General features: G+C 43.3%; 1 protein-coding gene across 4 annotated transcripts in view; it reads left to right on the forward strand.

The window, feature by feature from the left end:
- LOC141113858 (cholesterol transporter ABCA5-like) overlaps positions 1–14,107 on the forward strand; it is a 97,378-nt gene extending 83,271 nt beyond the window's left edge. For 3 of the 4 annotated variants that reach the window (XM_073607188.1, XM_073607189.1, XM_073607190.1), the window contains 13 exons: positions 823–882; positions 1,470–1,561; positions 2,892–3,012; positions 4,402–4,525; positions 4,957–5,048; positions 5,526–5,695; positions 6,109–6,184; positions 6,850–6,944; positions 7,385–7,504; positions 8,281–8,421; positions 11,355–11,434; positions 11,534–11,589; positions 11,842–14,107. In XM_073607188.1, coding sequence (XP_073463289.1) covers positions 823–882; positions 1,470–1,561; positions 2,892–3,012; positions 4,402–4,525; positions 4,957–5,048; positions 5,526–5,695; positions 6,109–6,184; positions 6,850–6,944; positions 7,385–7,504; positions 8,281–8,421; positions 11,355–11,434; positions 11,534–11,589; positions 11,842–11,934 — 1,320 coding nt within the window. In that variant the 3' untranslated portion in view covers positions 11,935–14,107. Of the gene's footprint in view, positions 1–822; positions 883–1,469; positions 1,562–2,891; positions 3,013–4,401; positions 4,526–4,956; positions 5,049–5,525; positions 5,696–6,108; positions 6,185–6,640; positions 6,826–6,849; positions 6,945–7,384; positions 7,505–8,280; positions 8,422–11,354; positions 11,435–11,533; positions 11,590–11,841 lie in introns of those variants that run through there. The other variant, XM_073607191.1, reaches the window with a different exon arrangement.
- Positions 14,108–18,639: the final 4,532 nt, after the last annotated feature.

Below are 18,639 nucleotides of genomic sequence, written 5' to 3' on the forward strand. Positions count from 1 at the left end.
CTGTCCGTAATACATCCCAAAGGTGTTCTATCGGGTTGAGGTCAGGACTCTGTGCAGGCCAGTCAAGTTCCTCCACCCCAAACTCGCTCATCCATGCCTTTATAGACATGCCATCTAGTGGTCATACAATATTATGGCCACTAGATATGGCAATGAGGAGCATACTTATTGCTTCTATTAGTCAGCGCCATCTAGTGGGCATACTGCATTATGATCACTAGCTGGCATTGACTATAGTAGGAAATAAGTTTGCTTCTCAGTGCCACCTAATGCCATTCCTACATTCATCTATTCAGTTTGCAGAGAATATAGCCTGAAAACACTTGTATCACGCTAAATGAATTTCCATAAAGTTTCGATGGAGGAGAAACTATGAAACAAAACTTTGGTCTTTAGTTTTAGATATAATAGGGGATGCTTAGAACCCATTGGGGAGATTTCCCTCCACTTGGAGCCATAACAAGATTGATTGGAATTCTCTCCAAAATGAGGGAATTTCCCATGTATCACCAGGACAGGTGTCCCCATTAGAAGATTTCCCTCTGTTCCTGTTGTGGTGACAACTCAAAATGTTGAATTTCCCATCACTTCCTGTCTCTGTGACAACAGTCACCAGGACAAATAGAAAGGGAGAATCTCCCCAACGGGGACATAAAGAAAACCTGATAGTTTCTTAACTTTCCCCATAAAACAAACATTTTATCTAGAGATACACTTTAATCAAGGATTCTGATTGGTGGGTTTGTTCTTTTGGTGGACTTTAGTAAAGTGATGGAATTGGAAATCTCTGTATAATACAATGATATGATATTCTCTTCCTAGGTTTACCTTCATGATCCTTATTACATTGATATGCCAACTGTGTACGGCCAGCTGGTGATTGTAAGTAAAGGAAAACTCCGATCAAAGTAATAAACTCCTTGTGAAGTGTTCAGAGACCAGAGGGACTCGGTTCTATCCAAGCAGTGCCAGGACAAAGTCATCCAGTGCCCAGGGCAAAAATGGCAAACTGCACACATTGGTGTCAGTGAACACAATAATAACCCCCAACATTGGTGTCAGTAAATGCAATAATAACCCCCAACATTGGTTTTTGTAAATGCAATAATAACCCCTAATATTGGTGTCAGTAAATGCAATTATAACCCCCAATATTGGCCGTGTACAGATTACATAGAAATTAAAATTATTATTATTTTATTTATTTATTAAAAATTTTGCAAAACAATATTACCAAAAAAGAGCCATTATGTCCCCAAAATCAATGTTTATTACTTTGTTATCCTAAGTAATGAAGTTATTACTGAATAAACCGGCCGATAATGGAAAATGTAAAATTGCTCCATAGGAGTGAACAGGTACGAGAAGTGCATAGAGGGCCAAAAACTAGCATTGTCACTTGTATGAATTGTGAGAATTTCCACCTCTCCACCTCGCCCGGTTTCTGACTCTCTCTGCTTCCTCTTCAGCCGTACGCACAAACCATCATACTCTGGGGCCTCCTGTGGTTTCTGGAATGGTGGATTGGAACCCGAAGTTTAAAACAAGATCCGGTATTCAGGTGGGTTGCTGAACAACGTACATGACAAGGACATTCATTTATATAGATTTGATTGTGGATGCGTCTACTTAGTTGAACATAAATAAAGCTAAAGCCACAGCAAACAATCCAGGAGTGGGTGCTGATCTCACTGTGGACTCATCTCTTGCCTTTGAATAAGACAGACATTTGCCCCCCTGGGACAAGACCAGTAAAATGTGTTGGGCTGGTGGCCATAAGTGGAGAATCTTCACCATTTAGACATCGGGACCAGCAGTCAGTGACCCTGGGCTTGGCATTGGAGTTGAGCAAACTTCGGTAAAGTTTCACCAGTTGTGGTTCAGCCAAATTTTTTTAAAAATTCACGCACCTCCAAAATACTGAAATTCTAAACCCAAAGTCCTTTAGAAGTCGAAGGTAATCTGAACCAGGCTCCAAGAAAGTGTGTATTACAGAGCAGCCAATGATGATAAATTGGGCTGAATGGTTTGGGAAGCTGACATGGTGGCAGGTCAGGTCAAGCTAAGAGTGGTCAGCAGATGAAGACATAAGATAGAAGCAGCCTTTTGCTACTTTCTCCCAGAAGCCTTTTGGGGATCTAAACCACCAAAAATAATTTAGATTTGACTTGCAGCCTCCAAATTCATAAAACTCGATCTGAATCTAAGTTCATCCAAATTTAAGGATTACCTCCGCTGGGCGTTGTATAGTTATCTGCTCCCTGTTCAAACTTGGGATTGCAGCTCCTGGCAGAGGAAAGTCTTCCAGCTACAATGGAAGCCAATACTGGAAGATGAGAAAAAAAGTGTATCACGATAAACCACGTCCTTAAGGAGCACCCCCCTCTCACCATGCCCACCAATCACTGCGGCACCATGGCACTCTCTGCATGGTATACACATTCTTTAGTCTACAGAAATCCAACCCCACCAAGAACGGGCAACTATGTTGTGTTTTCTCTCCAGGCCAATGGTTCCCAGTCCTCTACTGGATGAAGACATTAGGCCCCCAAATGCTGAGTATAGTCCATGTCGTAGTACTTGGTCTGTGTGCATTATGTAGACTCTTGTACTCTTTGTACTCCACCATTTGTTAAACAGAACTATTCACATGTAAACTATATTTCACCGTCCGACACATTGTAACATTGTAAGTGATGTCCTCTACCTAGCATTTGCTTTTATCTATTTCTGATACAATTCCCTTGCATGTTGTCTATATTTCATACACCCATTACAATGTAACATTATTAGGTAGTGTATTGTGTTGTTTTCATTTTTATATTGGGAATATGAAATCACTGCTAACACGTCCCATACTACGGATCTGACACTTTCCTCTCTTCATTCAGATTCACCAAAAGAGAACATCCATTTACCCAGAATCCCGAGCAGCTGGATGATGCTGATGAGGAGGTCCTTGCTGAGAAAGAAAGGGTTAACACTTTAAAAACAACAGATCAGGAGGAGGAGGTAATATATTGCTAAATGCAAATCCACTATATACATATATAAATATACATCACACTCCTGTATGTTAACTGTCACATCATGTCCTGCACACCATGTGAAACTTGGAATCAGGCTGGCAGTTGGAGTGGCTGCTCTGCCGGCTGACCATAAAGGAGGTGGTGAGCAGGAGTAAATGGTCATAGTTTGTCTCTGTTCATTACTTTGTCAGATTATAAAGAGTATCTCGTCTATCAGCGCTGTGTTAATGTAAAGAGAAACCTACAAAGGGCACTGTATGGAGCGAACTTTCTCAACCCTTTCTTAAATTAGTTTCCAGGTCTCAGGGAACCCCTGATAAAATGAATGTATCTGGGATCAGAGGGAAAAATGCCCCCCTTACAATGTTGGTTTTGCCAAGTGGTGTTGGTCTTGGAATTATACCGGCACCACCAAATGGGAGGTCAGTCAGACACAACTCAAGGAACCTCTGGAGGAAACCTTGCTGAGAATGTCTGGTCCAGCCTGACCTAGAAGTGTAACGCTGCAGATAAAAATATTAACAGAAGTTACAAATCTTACTAACTTTGTAGCAGTCACATGAGACTCTTCTTGTATTGGCCTGTCAGGGAAATTTTAAGCTTCTCCCTATAAGCATATAATTTCTTTGTGCTTCAAAGCACAAATACAGCTCTCTCATATAATGCCGATAAAGCGCGCCTTTCTTTCTCTCTAAGTGACACAGACACAGATGCTTGAGCTTAGCAGAATCCTCCAGAAAATAGCCAGGCTCCTTTTATTTATACTATAAGCATGGATAACAAAGGAAGGTGGTGGCTTCAGAATCAGCCAATCAGACACTTGTATTCATTCAAAAGAACCAATCACACACATGTATATATTCAAATAGAAATACAGTAGTGACGTGTGCAGATGGTCATGTGCAGAGCAGCAAGCACATGGCTCTGAACACGATCGTGTGCACATTCCCACTGCTACCAATGATGCGAGCCATACTCTATCATGGCTCAGTGGGCCATAATTTTGTATGGTTATGCTATGGTTCCCATGTACGCAGATCTGCTTACTTAGAAGTTTAGATGCGGTCGCCATGGAGCGGCCAGTCCCTTGGTGAGGCATAAACAAGCATCCTTAAAAGAGCAAACAGATCTGCCTTGTCCACGGGAAGGTTTCCACAGCCAATGGTCTTCCACCAACGTCTGTATGTGCGAATACCCTCACATGAGCGTATTACAGCAAAACTGACACTGGGGGACATCTGACAACATACATTAATAAAAATTTCCACAACATGGCCCATTTTTGAAATTTTGTATCAATTACAAATGTCACGACAATCAGATGTCCTTCAGAATCAAATCACACATTGACTTTGTGTTTTTACCCTTCAAGAGGCCGACCATCCTCGTGGACAGTTTGCGGAAAGAGTTTAAGGAGAAGTCAGGCATCTGTGGACGCTTCAGGAAGAAGAAGAAGAGAACGGCCATCAGTAACACCTCGTTCTGCGTCAAGAAAGGTCAGTTCCTGTTCATTTTTGTTTCTTTTAATGACGTTGGCCATAGAGAATGTGCGCCCAAAAACACCTACTGTATGTGTGGTTGGAAATGTGCGGCCAAAACACCCATGTGTGGTTGGAAATGTGAACAACGACATCTATGATCCAATTTTAATCCCACTGAAAGCAAAAGAGAGTCCACATGACAGTGCTGGTCTATGTGTCAGATATAAAGGATATGTTCTCTTTTTCCATGATTTAACATCACAACGTTTCAGATTAAAGTCTGCAGTAACAGAGGTACTTTAACCCTTAAAAACCCAGATCATTCCTTTTCAGTGCAGCAGGGGTCTGATTGGTTGCTGGAAGAAACCAGATAGTTCTTCTTTCAGAAATTTAGAAATATCAATGTATCAGTTTTGTCTGTTTTTTTTTTTTTTTTTATTTTAAAGGTGAAGTCCTGGGACTTCTGGGCCCCAACGGAGCCGGCAAGACCACATCTGTGCTGATTCTGGCAGGAGAGAAGAAACCATCAGCTGGACAGGTGAGAAGGCATGGAGTGGAGGTCTTCAGGGTTCATGTATAGAGATGCTTGAGGGACATCTCACCCACTGTGGTTATGAGGGACTAAGGAAAAAGGTTCCCTAGAAAACACTCTGCACTCAGCCTCAAGGGAAGCCCTCTCAGCACTTTGGCCTCTAACCCGGTATGTGATACTGTGGTTATGAGGGACCAAGGCAAAATCTTTTCTAGAAAACACTGCACCACCAAAATGCAATCAATAAAACTTTACCAACTATCACAAATTCATCTACAGGTAAGAAAGCATTAAAACATCTGAGAACCCCAGTAATTAAACAATTCATTTTTATTAAAAAAAAAAGAGGTTATTGTCCCTACAGATAGATTCACCTAACCACATTTCCTAAAAATATTATGTTAGGCCCCATTACTGGTAGGCTTTGAGCCAATGTCCAGCGTGACATTCTTATAAGGCATCTTCACTGACTGCCTCCTACAGGTGTTGCTGGGTAATGCAGGAGACCCCCATAGGACTAAAGACTCTGCAGCATTGGGCTACTGTCCCCAACACAACCCTCTGTGGCCCAACCTCACCGTGAAGGAACATCTGGAGATCTACGCTGCTGTGAAGGGCATGAATAAAGAGGACACAAGCCGTGCTATTAAACGGTAAGTTAACATGCAATGAACTTTCCTCATGATGCAGACCAGGAGTTGTAGGACTCCATTTCCTTTGCTCTCCTTAATATTGTTTCATCTTGACAGTCCCATCAACAGTGATGGTGGCTTTACCATTATGCTTTTAGGTTGTTGGAGAAAACAGAGCCTAAAGGTAAGTCACACAAACACATGCAAACCTAATGCAAGCAGTGGCCTTGTCAGAATGAAGCCCAAACCCTCAACGCTACAAGGCAACTAACAGCTCAGCTCTGACCTAGCCTTGACAAGCCATCTGTGTACACACATTACATTAAAGACATTTTCCCTATAATCCTCTCTCTCAACATCTTAATAAATCTCACAAGTTAATAAATCCTAACTAGATTGTTCTTCTCATTATGTCTCCATACTTTGGTGTGCAGGGTGAGTGAAGCTCTGGAGATGAAGGACCATCTCAACAAACCTGCCAGGAAGTTGTCAGCTGGGGTCTCCAGAAAGGTGCGGGTTTTTTTGGACTGTGTTCTTAGCATGATCAATGGAGTAGATGTGATCAGACACTCAGGATATCTGAAGAGGATCTGCAGAGCTAACCAAGACCATACCCTCATAGACCCAAACTTCACTGTGTCTTGTAAAATGATTGGCTGGACCTTTCCCATTTCCACCAAGTCTGCCCTCTGGAAACCATTGGATGTAGTTGGAGTGATAAAGCGCAGATTAGAGAGGCTTTCATAAAGCTACCAGTCCAGTAGCTCATCTGTAATTTTATGATAGTTGTTAATGTAGGTGTCCATAATATATATAATAATGGAAGTTAAACACTCCTTGGTTCCTGAGTCATCTGTCATCATCCAGCATGTCCATAAATCTATTCGTTTTATCACCTTTGTTAATATCTGTAATCATTCTGCACATATAACATAACTGAGAGCAGCTATGTTCTGTTGGATTAAGACTTTAGATCATGGATCATGGCTGGAGGCATGGAAGTTAGAATGGTCATATTCCTAACAATTGCAAATGGATCCCTGGTCAGGAATCGCCTCAAAAATTCATACAGTTATCATAAACATTAAGTATCAATAATGTTGTCAATTTTGTGTTGTTTAAGCCAACATAGCAGTAGCCAAGATTTGTCCTTTTAGATCTCTGTTGTTCTTTAGGTGTGTTTTGCCATCAGCATGTTGGGTAATCCCACCATTGTTCTCCTGGACGAACCTTCCACTGGTCTGGACCCAAAAGGACAACAAAGGCTTTGGTGAGTCTTGTCACAAGTTGATCAAGGAGCTAATACCTTAAAGGGGTGCTCTACTTTTATTTTCTTTATACAGACCCTGATTCCTATAGTGACACATTGCAAGAGACTAACCGTTTCAGCGATCTTCTCTGGACACAGCAAGGCCAGACTTCATTCATGTTGATGTATTTGTTCTCTCATAGTCAAAAAGTTTACTAATTAGTGTCTCTTGCTGCCACATGACCTTCTGATATCAGACTGAGCTGAAGAAATTAAATTAGAGCTCTTAATTTTTTAAGGCCTGAATGTGTAGTTGTAGCACTAGTGCCCTACAGCTTGATGTTGTAGAAACATTTGTCTCCTCCATTTATATTATTAGTTTAAATCCTACAACACATGCACTATACTTGGAGGTTTATATACAAAAGTATGACACCTTAGGCTTTTCTTGTGTATTCAAGGAGAGCCATCCGAGCGGCCTTCAAGAACAGGGAAAGGGGTGCCATCCTGACCACACACTATATGGAGGAGGCCGAGGCTGTGTGTGACCGCGTGGCAATCATGGTATCTGGAAAACTCAGGTGAGAAGGAACGATGCCAGGACTGAGTCAGGGGAGACTTTTAGGAAGCCAGGAATACACAGAGGAAGTCAGGGTTTCTTCCATGTATGGTCTGTAGGACATTGATCCCATATACCTGTGTCATGGGGAACCCTACTCCATAAATCTCAAAAACGTCATGGTAGAGACATGAGGAAGGATAATGTAATGCAGATTACTTAGCTCCGGTATGACAGAGGTTGGAGATGGAGACCTCTCTGCAGACACGAGTCATTGGAAAATTTTCCCTATTGCGGCCAAATAAAGACGTTTTTTATTTTGGCATCAGGAAGATTTTTGAATGTGTTTAATAAAGGAAGCAAAAATAACTCAGCAAACAGCAGAATATAACAATTTTCTGATATCATTGTTGTCATTTAGAATCATTACTTTCATGTAAAAGTTGAGAAAACCATTGACAGGACACTTTTTTTAATGATAACATTGTAACAATTGCTGGGTTCCCCTTACGTATTCTTCTTTTGGAATGTGTTAAAGTGTATGTAAAGCCAAAACCTTTTTTTTTTTGTAGTGTAGGGTAGCGTAGGGTAAGGTCCCTATCAGGTTTTGTTTTTTTTTTGTTCTGTGTTCTGCTGGGGAGATTTCCGTTCACTCCTTGTTTTGTTGAGATTAATTCCCACATCCCATTGAATCTCCAAATCTCATAAGTTGAAGGTCTAACCCTTCCTTACTCTATCAAGAACTTAAAAAATATGTTTTGCTTTTGCATATACACCCACACAGCATTCCTCCCCCAGGTGTATCGGATCCATCCAACATCTGAAGAGCAAATTTGGTAAAGGTTACCTCCTGGAGATCAAACTGAAGGACACCCAGCAGGTTGATGTGATTGACCGGGAGGTCCTCCGCCTCTTCCCGCAAGCCGCCAGGCAGGACAGGTAAAGTAGCTAAATCTGGGCAATGTTCCAAGACCCCCAGTAAGGATTGATTCTTCTAACCTCATTATTGACCGATTCCCGGGCCCCCTTTAATGGTCAATCCTCGGTGTTAACATATCACTTAGATGACAGATTCTTAGATCTTGGGATGTGACAGAATCACGTGGTAAGGGATCCCTAGATCTCAGCAACAACAGACCACAATCTTCCAGATCCCTCTAATAATAGGATCCATGTACTGTATAGACCAGGGACGTGCGGTGAGGTGAGTGGCTGGTGAGGCGCTGGCTAGTATCAGAGCCAGATACACACAGGTTACATACAATGCGATCGTTAAAGCGGGAGCAATAATTTTAGCACTAGACCTCCTCTGTAACTCTAAACATGTTACCTGTAAAAAAATTTAAAGCGTCACATATGGAGAGCTTGTATTTAAAGTGGCCGCTCTGTATTTAGCTTCTGACAGGCTGCTATGCAAGGAGCCCCATATCTCTGGAACCATAGCTCATAGGAGCCCCAAAGTTTACCAGTGGTGGGGTAGGACTTAGGCTACATCCCCCCCCCGAATTTGGGGTCTCTGTGACCCCAGGTCGCCGAGCTACAAGCCTTAAAGCTCGATTTATTTATTTTTTTTGTTTAATGTTCATGGCAGGTGAAACCCTGCCTCACCTGACTGCACGTCCCTGGTATAGACAGACCTGTAAGTAAATAAGATACGTTATCCAATTCCCAAACCAAATTGTTCTGTTTCAAATGCCGCTTTATGCATTGACCTACCTCCTTAAGACCCAGCCTGTCCAGACAGTATGGTCACCTGCTGACTTGGCACCAAGCACAGGTAGCTTAACTCTTCAATAAGACACAGAGGTTCAATCCAACAGAATTTTACTCTGGCTGATTGCAGTACAGAGGATGTTTTTTTCCAGTCTTTTAAAGAGCAAGAAGACCTGGCCATTTCTATGCCTCTGGGAAATACTAACTCTGACTCTGAGGAAACATGAAAGAAATGAGGAGGGTCTATCTAGGAATTATCTGAACAGACTATCGCTTAACGAGGATTAGTGGGGGAGGAGTACAGAGGGAGATACCAAAAACACATAGTAAACGAGTTGTAGTGGCCAAAACTGCCATTGGAACAATATTAATCTTATGCAGTTCACTACAACACATATAAAATACATGAAAGTGGGGCAGAACACAAATAGTGCGAGGTTGTGATGGGTGACACATGTTGGGTTTAGTGATTGGATGTTTCCATTGAATGTCGGTCTTTACTCCGCAGGTTCTCCTTGGATGACTTTTACTTTATAGACTTGTTGGGTTTAGTGATTGAATGTCTCCATTGAATGTCGGTCTTTACCTCGCAGGTTCTCCTTGGATGACCTTTACTTTATAGACTTGTTGGGTTTAGTGAATGAATGTCGGTCTTTACCCCACAGTTTCTCCTTGGATGACCTTTACTTTATAGACTTGTTGGGTTTAGTGATTGAATGTTGGTCTTTACCCCACAGGTTCTCCTTGGATGACCTTTACTTTATAGACTTGTTGGGTTTAGTGATTGGATGTTTCCATTGAATGTCGATCTTTACCTCACAGGTTCTCATTGGATAACCCTTACTTTATAGACTTGTTGGGTTTAGTGAATGAATGTCAGTCTTTACCCCACAGGTTCTCCTTGGATAACCTTTACTTTATAGACTTGTTGGGTTTAGTGATTGAATGTTGGTCTTTACCCCACAGGTTCTCCTTGGATGACCTTTACTTTGTAGACTTGTTGGGTTTAGTGATTGGATGTTTCCATTAAATGTCGGTCTTTACCTAGCAGGTTCTCCTTGGATGACCTTTACTTTATGGACTTGTTTGGGTTAGTGATTGAATGTCGGTCTTTACCTCGCAGGTTCTCCTTGGTTGACCTTTACTTTATGGACTTGTTGGGTTTTGTGATTGAATGTCGGTCTTTACCTCGCAGGTTTTCCTTGGATAACCTTTACTTTGTAGACTTGTTAGGTTTAGTGATTGAATGTTGGTCTTTACCCCACAGGTTCCCCTTGTATGACCTTTAATTTATAGATTTGTTGGATTTAGTGATTGGATGTTTCCATTGAATGTCAGTCTTTACCTCGCAGGTTCTCATTGGATAACCCTTACTTTATGGACTTGTTGGGTTTAGTGATGAATGTCGGTCTTTACCTCGCAGGTTTTCCTTGGATGACCTTTACTTTGTAGACTTGTTAGGTTTAGTGATTGAATGTTGGTCTTTACCCCACAGGTTCCCCTTGTATGACCTTTAATTTATAGATTTGTTGGATTTAGTGAATGGATGTTTCCATTGAATGTCAGTCTTTACCTCGCAGGTTCTCATTGGATAACCTTTACTTTATAGACTTGTTGGGTTTAGTGATTGGATGTTTCCATTGAATGTTGGTCTTTACCCCACAGGTTCTCCATGGATGACCTTTTCTTTATGGACTTGTTGAGTTTAGTGATTGAGTGTCGGTCTTTACCTTGCAGGTTCTCCTTGGATGACCTTTACTTTATAGACTTGTTGGGTTCAGTGATTGGATGTTTCCATTGAATGTTGGTCTTTACCCCACAGGTTCTCCTTGGATGACCTTTACTTTATGGACTTGTTGGGTTTAGTGATTGGATGTTTCCATTGAATGTCGGTCTTTACCTCGCAGGTTCACATTAGATAACCTTGGATGACCTTTTCTTTATGGACTTGTTGGGTTTAGTGATTGAATGTCGGTCTTTACCTCGCAGGTTCTCCTTGGATGACCTTTACTTTATAGACTTGTTGGGTTCAGTGATTGGATGTTTCCATTGAATGTTGGTCTTTACCCCACAGGTTCTCCTTGGTTGACCTTTACTTTATGGACTTGTTCAGTTTAGTGATTGGATGTTTCCAATGAATGTCGGTCTTTACCCCGCAGGTTCTCCTCCTTGTTGGTCTATAAGATCCCAATGGATAACGTTCAGTCTCTGTCCCAGGCCTTCCTACACTTGGAGAATGGTAAGATTATACAGCTGGCAATGGAGCTGAAGATGAATGTGAACGACCTTACAGGAACGGTATGAAGGTCGGTGATCTTTGTGTATTTTCTTTACACAGCTAAACAAACGTATAACATCGAGGAGTACAGCTTTTCCCAGTCCACCCTGGAGCAGGTAATGACACTGATATCTAATGAACACTGACAAACATGGTGATAAAGTCCCTACTTTCTTGATGTGATTTATTTTGTTATGTAGGCTTGCTTATGCTGTAAGATTTCCAGAAAGGGTCTCAGGTGACAGCAGGTGCAAGGAAAACCAAACAAAATCATTATCTTTACTAACTTGCTTGATTTTCCTGGCCATGTTCATGAATGTAAGGTGTGGTAAGAAGGTGCTTAGTCTTTGTTGTTTGATTACTGACAGGTCTTCCTTGAGTTGGCCAAAGAACAGGAGAAGGAAGACTTCCACTTGGATTCATCATTCCAATGGAAACACCTGAAGAGTGAAGAGATATAACATTGTCTGTAATATTATTATTATGTGCCTTGTGTGTGCGGCGGAACCTTCTGCCTTAGAAGTTGCACTGAGATGGATATTGTGGGGGAAGCCGAAATCAAGTCACCACCAAGGAATGCATGACAAGTGTCGGAGGCCTCCTTTAGTATTCCAAAGAAGGAAGACTAACCATTATATGTGCCTGTATACAGTATATATTGACATCATATCATGTGACTATGTAACCAGAGAGGGGGAGAGGAAGAGGTGCTACATTACTATGCAGAGTAAATTTTCTTTTAAAATCTATTTTGTAGAACTTTGAGCCGTGTTTCAGGCATCTGTTCATAAAAAAAAAAAAAATCACATTGATATTCATCCAGCAAATTTGCATGCACATTCATTCTATGTGAATTGGGCAAAACAAATGTTTTTGGGCTCTTTTGTTATCTGAACGAATGTTTATTTTTTATGGACAGTAGAAAAATATCGCATTATGACCACTAGATGGAGCTGAGGAGCATTGGGAATACATATATCTTTGTAACAAGAGATACAATGAAACAATTCTAGAGAACGCTAGAGGTAAACAGCATATACATGTAACCAGTGGTTAAATTTACCAGTCACCATTACCATTGGTTACATTTATCTGTTAATTCCCTCCATTGTTGTCTAGCCACTTAAGGACCGCCCCACGTACATATACTGCGGCAGGAAGGCCCTTAAGCGCAAAATCACGTACCTGTAAGTGATTTCTTTCTTCAGGTCTGGGGCATGCGTGCGCACCGCTGGTGACCCGCTCCCGCTGTGATTGGAGCAGGTCGCCGCCGAGGCAGACAGAACGGCGGTCTGCCTATGTAAACAAGGCAGATTGCGGTTCTGTCAGAGGGGAAGATGGAGATCTTGTGTTTCTGCTAAGCAAGAACACGGATCTCTGTCTTCCCCCAGTCAAAGTACCTCCCCCACACAGTTAGAAAGCACTCCCAGGGAACACATTTGACCCTTTGATTGACCCTGATGTTAACCCCTTCCTCGCCAGTGTCATTAGTACAGTGACAGTGCATCTTTTTAGCACTGATCACTGTATTGGTGTCAGTGGTCCCCAAAAAGTGTCAAATCGCTGATCGCCGCCATTACTAGTAGAAAAAAAAAAGTCCATAAATCTATCCCATAGTTTCTAGACACTATAACTTTTGCGCAAACCAATCAATATACACTTATTGGGATTTTTTTTACCAAAAAATATGTAGCAGAATACATATTGGTAAAAAATTGATGAAGAAATTAGATTTTTTACATTTTTTTTTTGTGGATGTTTTATAGCAGAAAGTAAAAAATATTGTTTTGTTTCTTTTCAAAATTGTCTTTTTTGTTTACAGTGCAAAAAAATAAAAACCGCAGAGGTGATCAAATACCACCAAAAAAAGTTCTATTTATGGGAAAAAAAGGACATCAATTTTATTTGGGTACAGCATCGCACGGCCGCACCATTGTCAGTTAAAACAACTCAGTGCCGCATCGCAAAAAATGGCCTGGTAAGGAAGGGGGGGAACCTTTGGGGGGCTGAAGTGGCTAGAATTGTTACGGTGTATCTCTTGTTACAAATTTATCTCCATCTAGTGGCCATATTGCAGTATTGAACTGCTTGCCTACAAAAAAGAACATTGGTTACGAAGCGAAAACAGCCAAAAGGACATTCATTTTTTTCCCCACTTTACACCTAATGAGTGTCCATGTAAATTTGCTGGGTGCATGGCTAGGCAATTTTTTTTATTTTTTTTTATAAATAGTAGACAAAGTTTTTATATTTCTTATATTTAGTTACTCTACATTAATAAAAGTCATGAAGGTTTTTTTATTTTTTTGGGTGTTTTTAGGGAAGCGGAGGGGGCACATGAATGTTTAAAAAAAATAATTTGTGGGTGTTTTTTATGGGGGGCAAACATGACAAACCTGTGAAGAGACTATTTTATATATTTTTGTACTATATTTTGTAAACTGTCAATTTTATTAACTAAATACATCTCTATACATCATGTCCTTGTTTGCTAGATAGCAGGGACACCCTAGCAGACGCTCGAATACCTTTAACAATAAATGATATACATTTCTGTACCAGCTTTATTTTCTTTTTGTTATTGTTGAGTATCGTTGTGGATGGATATTGTAAAATAAAAAATCTTTTTTTTCAGTATTGTTTTCTTTTTATTTCCTATCTGATCCATCGTTAAACATTGCCAGCACATCAGACAATGGGCAGATATAACGGAGCACATTCGGGTTTCTATGGGCGGAATGGAAAGGACTACAATTAGGATGAACCGCCGTTATATTGTTTGACTTTTGATTAGTCATTGCTAGTAACATGCAATTGATTCAATATATAGTTTGTTGGGTTTTATAATATTACCATCTATAACAGTTTTGTGGATTTACATTTTCATTTTTCTGAAAATGCCAGATATGTTTTTCCAGTCCCAACATGAATTTCTGTAAAGCAGAAATTTTCCGGAATTGGAACCCCTCATAATGAGCACAGAGGGTGTACAGACCCGGGAACTCAGCACAGGGATGGTGGGAACCCCTCATAATGGGCACAGCGGGTGTACAGACCCGGGAACTCAGCACAGGGATGGTGAGAACCCCTCATAATGGGCACAGCGGGTGTACAGACCTGGGAACCCTTCATAATGGGCACAGCGGGTGTACAGACCCAGGAACTCAGCACAGGGATGGTGGGAACCCCTCATAATGGGCACAGCGGGTGTACAGACCCGGTAACTCAGCACAGAGATGGTGGGAACCCCTCATAATGGGCACAGCGGGTGTACAGACCCGGGAACTCAGCACAGGGATGGTGGGAACCCCTCATAATGGGCACAGCGGGTGTACAGACCTGGGAACCCTTCATAATGGGCACAGCGGGTGTACAGACCCAGGAACTCAGCACAGGGATGGTGGGAACCCCTCATAATGGGCACAGCGGGTGTACAGACCCGGGAACTCAGCACAGGGATGGTGGGAACCCCTCATAATGGGCACAGCGGGTGTACAGACCCGGGAACTCAGCACAGGGATGGTGGGAACCCCTCATAATGGGCACAGCGGGTGTACAGACCTGGGAACCCTTCATAATGGGCACAGCGGGTGTACAGACCCAGGAACTCAGCACAGGGATGGTGGGAACCCCTCATAATGGGCACAGCGGGTGTACAGACCCGGTAACTCAGCACAGAGATGGTGGGAACCCCTCATAATGGGCACAGCGGGTGTACAGACCCGGGAACTCAGCACAGGGATGGTGGGAACCCCTCATAATGGGCACAGCGGGTGTACAGACCTGGGAACCCTTCATAATGGGCACAGCGGGTGTACAGACCCAGGAACTCAGCACAGGGATGGTGGGAACCCCTCATAATGGGCACAGCGGGTGTACAGACCCAGGAACTCAGCACAGGGATGGTGAGAACCCCTCATAATGGGCACAGCGGGTGTACAGACCCGGGAACTCAGCACAGGGATGGTGGGAACCCCTCATAATGGGCACAGCGGGTGTACAGACCCGGGAACTCAGCACAGAGATGGTGGGAACCCCTTATAATGGGCACAGCAGGTGTACAAACCAGGAACTCAGCACAGGGATGGTGGGAAACTGCCATTCTGCTCCTTGACAGTGAGGTGTGAGGTTGCTGGTTTCTTGGCTCCTGTGCTTCCAGAGACCAGGGGCTAAAGTTGCTTCTCTGCCCCAGTAGGGATGCTGAATCCGGGGGAGGACCTAGGTGAGGGCCCCCTGGAAAGGCCTGTGACTAGGCCTCAGCCTGTGGAAGATACTGGGCCTGGCCCAAGGAGAGATGAGTCCATGTCTGCCTTTAGACAGAGGATTGTCAGTAATCTAAAACTGATTGAGAAAGAAGAGGAGAAATTGTTAGTTTTGATGGCTGAATTTAGGAAGGAAAAACAGATTTGTGCCAAAGTATACAGTAAAAAGAGACCGGTTTTGAGACCTGAGTTGAAGGACTTGGAGCAAGCTGTGAGGAAGCAGAAAGAACCGGTGAGCTCTTATGAAGGAGAATAGCATAATATTTAAAGAAAAATATAGAAATAAGGAACGGTTCAGCCAAATGAGGAGAGGAGATGCAGGTACCGACAGGGTCAGTAGAGAGTGAGAAAGTGGGCCCGGAGGATGAGCCCAGCTGTTCAACTCCTCAGGCATCAGCTGAGCCCTCAGTGGCGGAGGCCTCTGTCCCCCTCCCTGTGCAGCAGCAATATGGAACATCTGGGAAGGAGGTTGAGGGAGGTACCGGCATGCTGGAGTTCATCACTGAGCTGGAATCCCGTTTTGGATGCGGCCTCCCCGGATGATGAGGAGGAGATGGACACCGTTCCTCGCCCTGTGAAAGAGAGACCTGTGGAGAGAGCAAGATCCACTATGAAGTCTGCAACAACTAGGGGGAAGTCTGATCCCACCGTCAGCCATTACACCGCAAAGGTATCAACACAGCAAGCAGGTACAGTGTGTGTGCAGGATGGTAATGTGAACTTTAGGCCGGGTTCACGCTAAAACACGCTATGGATCGAACAGGAGCGCTGTTCGTCCCTGTTCCCTGTTTCAGGGATGAATCAGGGCCGATTCTATGCCTGAGACGGAGCCAAAGATGCAGAGCGCTCCGCAGCCGCCCCAGAGATATGTGAACCGGCTCCATAGGGAGCCAGTCACATTCTCCTGCTATGCTAATTAGATGCAGGGAAACGCGCATCTAATTCGCATAGGTGTGAACGGGGCCTAAATGACAATGGGCTTGCTGAGGGTTGTAGTGCTACAGGAAGTCAGCCCAGACCCAAAGACAATGTACACTCTGGTTTATCTGCTGAAATCAAAAACCTCAGATTTAAATGAAACTGGTGAGAGTAACTGTCAGCTTTTGTGGGAAGAGTCTGCAGAGAGGAGCACCATGGACAATACAGTGAACTTGCCTGGACCAGACACAGCAGCTGTTTCTGAGAATAGTGGAGGAGATGCTGGGTGCAGTAGTGCTACAACTATCATGGAGTCTGCAGTAGCCAAGACTGTGCTTGAACCCAGGAAAGAAGCTGAGCGTTCGGAGCAGAGGGAGAGGGCGGGTCCTGCCTCTGTTGATTCAATGACTGCTATCCAAGCTGAATCAAACTCCCTGTTAGCTGGTTTGATTGTGCCAATACCCAATATGTCTGTGTCATCCCAGTCTGTGGTGCCCCAGTCTGTGCATTTGCCTAGTGTGCCCATGTCTTCCCAGTCTGTAGGTAAGGTATCAGTTACTGAGAATGTGTCCAATCCTTCTGTGTCTATGTCTTCCAAAGTTGCAGAGGCAGCAAGAGGTGCTGAGGCAGGTGCATCTAGTGCGGTACCAGTCCCCCTCCCTCAACACTGCAGGGTTTCTGTTAAGGATCGTGGGGTGCAGAGGAGTGGGGAGGATGGTGAAGAGGCTGGCCTAGTGGTAGGTAAGGGAAGGGAGAGTGGGGGGTGAAGGGGGTGAAGTTTAGGGTAGAAGTGGGGAAGCTGTTGATTCCGGTTTGTCCAAGGATGATATGGAGGGTTGGAGGATAAAAGGAGGAGGGGCAAAAGAGAGAAGAAAAAAAGGGGTTTGGTTACCTTAATTCCTAAGGTTTTGCCTTTGGCAAATATTATTATTATTATTATTATTATACAGGATTTATATAGCGCCGACAGTTTACGCAGCGCTTTACAACAACATTAGGGCAGACAGTACAAGTACAATACAATTCAATACAAGAGGAATCAGAGGGCCCTGCTCGTTAGAGCTTACAATCTAGGTGGGAGGGTCAAGTTATACAAAAGGGTAATAGCTGTGGGGGATGAGCTAATGGAGAAAATAATGCAGTTGTTAGATGGAGGCAGGATAGGCTTCTCTGAAGAGGAAAGTCTTCAGGGATCGCCTAAAAGTGGATAAATTTGGAGACAGTCTGACAGATTGGGGTAGGGAATTCCAGAGGATGGGCGAGGCTCGGGAGAAGTCCTGGAGGCGGATATGGGAGGAGGTGATGAGGGAGCTAGAGAGCAGGAGATCTTGGGAGGAACGGAGATGGCGTTTAGGTTGGTATTTTGAGACTAGGTTAGTGATGTAGCTGGGGGCACAGTTGTGGATGGCTTTGTAACTTATTGTTAGTATTTTGAATTTAATTCGTTGGGCGAGTGGCAGCCAATGGAGGGATTGGCAGAGAGGGGTAGCAGACACTGATCGGTTTGTAAGGTGGATGAGTCTGGCAGCAGCATTCATGATGGACTGAAGGGGGGATAGTCTATTTAAAGGTAAGCCAATGAGGAGGGAGTTGCAGTAGTCGAGGCGAGAGATAACCAGGGAGTGAATCAGGAGCTTTGTAGTTTCACTGGTTAGAAAGGGACGTAGTTTAGAGATGTTGCGGAGGTTGAGGCGGCAAGCTTTGGAAAGTGATTGGATGTGGGGCTGAAAGGAGAGTTCAGAATCTAGGATAACACCTAGCACCCTGACATGTGGGGACGGGTGGATGGTTTTGCCATTGCTCTTCACAGAGAAGTCAGGGGAAGAGGCGCGTGGGGGAGGAAATATTATAAGCTCGGTTTTGGACAAGTTGAGTTTGAGGAAGTGGTGTGACATCCATACAGATATGTCGGTTAGTAAGTTAGTGATGTGTGAGGAGACTGATGGAGTGAGTTGAGGGGTGGAGAGATAGATTTGTGTGTCATCA

The sequence above is a fragment of the Aquarana catesbeiana genome, linkage group LG12, assembly GCF_042186555.1.
Source record: "Aquarana catesbeiana isolate 2022-GZ linkage group LG12, ASM4218655v1, whole genome shotgun sequence".
Lineage (NCBI taxonomy): Eukaryota > Metazoa > Chordata > Amphibia > Anura > Ranidae > Aquarana > Aquarana catesbeiana.